General features: G+C 45.6%; 1 protein-coding gene across 1 annotated transcript; it reads right to left on the bottom strand.

Annotated features, from left to right (window-relative positions):
* Window positions 1–469: 469 nt before the first annotated feature.
* Window positions 470–1,847, bottom strand: LOC100805903 (protein MITOFERRINLIKE 1, chloroplastic). The gene has a single exon (XM_003518561.5). The coding sequence runs from the start codon at window positions 1,756–1,758 to the stop codon at window positions 664–666; it is 1,095 nt and encodes a 364-aa protein (XP_003518609.1). The 5' UTR covers window positions 1,759–1,847; the 3' UTR covers window positions 470–663.
* Window positions 1,848–2,166: the final 319 nt, after the last annotated feature.

Below are 2,166 nucleotides of genomic sequence, written 5' to 3'. Positions count from 1 at the left end.
ATTAGCCTTCCCTTCCCTCTCCCTATCCAAACATTCCCTAAAAGAACAAAACGTTTGCACATATTTAGCCACTATCCTTAATCCTTGTAGATCCTACACATTATTAGGATCTAAGCACAAAAATAGTATATAACGTTTTAACAAAAGGACTGTATGCCACATGAATGAGTGTCTGTTGGAACATGATTCAAGAGATGTTATGACAAACTGCTCAATACACAAGACTATGCTCAGCCACCAATATAAAAATATAATTGTCATATCAACAAAGGAACGAAATGAGTAGCGTTGGACTAATAATCCGAGAGAAGCAAAGAACAAATAACAATAAACACACCAATAAGCATCCAATATGTGACCATATTAATATTCATGAAGTATGCAGGGAGAAATACGAAATTCAGCTGCCTTATCCTAAACAAAATCTTAGAAACAGAATATCCTAAACTTCCGACACCAAGAACAAGAATCAGCAAAATCACTTTATTGTAACCAAGATAAGAAACATTTCAGCACCTACATTTTCATTTTGTTTATGCCACGGTAGTAGTACATTTTCCATAACAAAATACTCCTTATCTACTGAAACATTCAACATGGAAGTAAGTAACTGTAATTCAAAACCCAAATAAAAAAGAAGCAATAAAGAACAAAAGCACAAACTCAACCAGAGGAGACAGAGACTTCACGCAACTCCTTACTCCTAAGATACTCCCGCAAAATGGAAAGCCTGGCCGTCTCGAAAGCAAAATAGCCCAACGCCGAAAAACAAGCACTATGCAGGACCCGGGGCCCCATTCCACGGGTAAGCCCTACCCACCCTTCCTCCTTCAAAATCTGCTTCACCGTGGCCGAAACCCCGTCGTACATAACCGCAGCAACCTTGCTCACCCCCTCGCCCCGAACCTGCGTCATCAACCTCGTCTTCACCACATCCAACGGCGTCGTGAGCGACGCCGATATCGCCCCGGCGAGGGCCCCACACAGAACACTCTGCACCGGTTCCATGTAACTCTGCTTAGTCTTCTGAAGCACCGCGGCTTTCAAATACTCGAAAGAAGAGTAACTCAGAACTCCCGCGGGTAAGTTTCTCAGCAATGTCGCGGAGTAACCAGCATAGAGGCCCATCACGCCGTCGTTTTGAATAATTTCAGCAAACACTTGCCACGAGCGGCCCTTCGCGCCGGCCTGCATTCGCTGCGTGATGAGCTCCTTCGGGACCATGATCGCCGAAGACATGATGTTCCCCATGGCGCCGGCGGTGGGAGGGATAAGCACGGCGGGGAACGCTTCGAGCTTGGAGAGGAACGATTTTCCGAACTCGCAGGTGCCGAAGTATACGGCGGAGGAGGCGGTAGAGCCGACGACGACCGCGGACACGCCGCTGTAGAAGCCGAGGATGCCTTCGGACTGGAAGGTTTTCACGATTGCGTCGAGGGTGTTTTTGTAAATCTGTGCCGCGCCCTTGGTCTGCATCTTGGTTTTGATGGCATCGAGGGGGAGGAGGCAGACGTAAGTGAAGGCGCCGGCGAGGCCGCCCGCGGCGGCGCCGATGAGGGCGCGGTCGAGGACGGAGAGGGTTTTGAGGAGGGGCTTTGGGTTGGGCTTTGGGGTGGGCCGGGCCCATTTGGAGGTGGAGGCGAAGGGGAGAGTGGGGGTGTGTGTGAAGAGAGAAGGGAAATCGGTGAGGTTTGAGACTGAGAATTGGTGGGGTTTGGGGGAAGGGAGGCCGAGAGAAGATGAGACCCTGGCCTCCATTTTGGAGAATGAGATTCTGCGGTGGGGAAAGCCTAAGAGGAGATCAACCACAACGTATTTTCTTTTAGGTGCTCTTTGCTGAAACCAAAATGTTACTTTTATCAGTTGCTACTTGGAATTTAGAAAAGGTATTACAGCTGGACTTAATTTTTTTTTTTCTTCACAGATAAATAAATAAACAAAATTGATTTTTTTTTTTAACTTTAGTCTCTAATAAAAAAATAGTCTTCTCGTCCTTGGAAAAAAAATACATCAAAGATCAAAAGAATAATTTGCCTTTAGAACTATTACAGTGATGGTTAAAACTTAAAGTTGCTACCATATTTAAATCAATTATTTTAAAATACGAAACACTAACGATGTTATGTGAAACTGAAGGAATGACAAAAATGAGCTAAGTTACAAATG

Source organism: Glycine max, chromosome 2, assembly GCF_000004515.6.
Source record: "Glycine max cultivar Williams 82 chromosome 2, Glycine_max_v4.0, whole genome shotgun sequence".
In the NCBI taxonomy this organism is placed as follows: Eukaryota; Viridiplantae; Streptophyta; class Magnoliopsida; order Fabales; family Fabaceae; genus Glycine; species Glycine max.
This window is presented reverse-complemented; position numbering and strand designations above follow the sequence as displayed.

Excerpts from the sequence above, each read along its gene's own strand:
- LOC100805903 (XM_003518561.5), bottom strand. The coding sequence starts at position 1,758 with ATGGAGGCCAGGGTCTCATCTTCTCTCGGCCTCCCTTCCCCCAAACCC.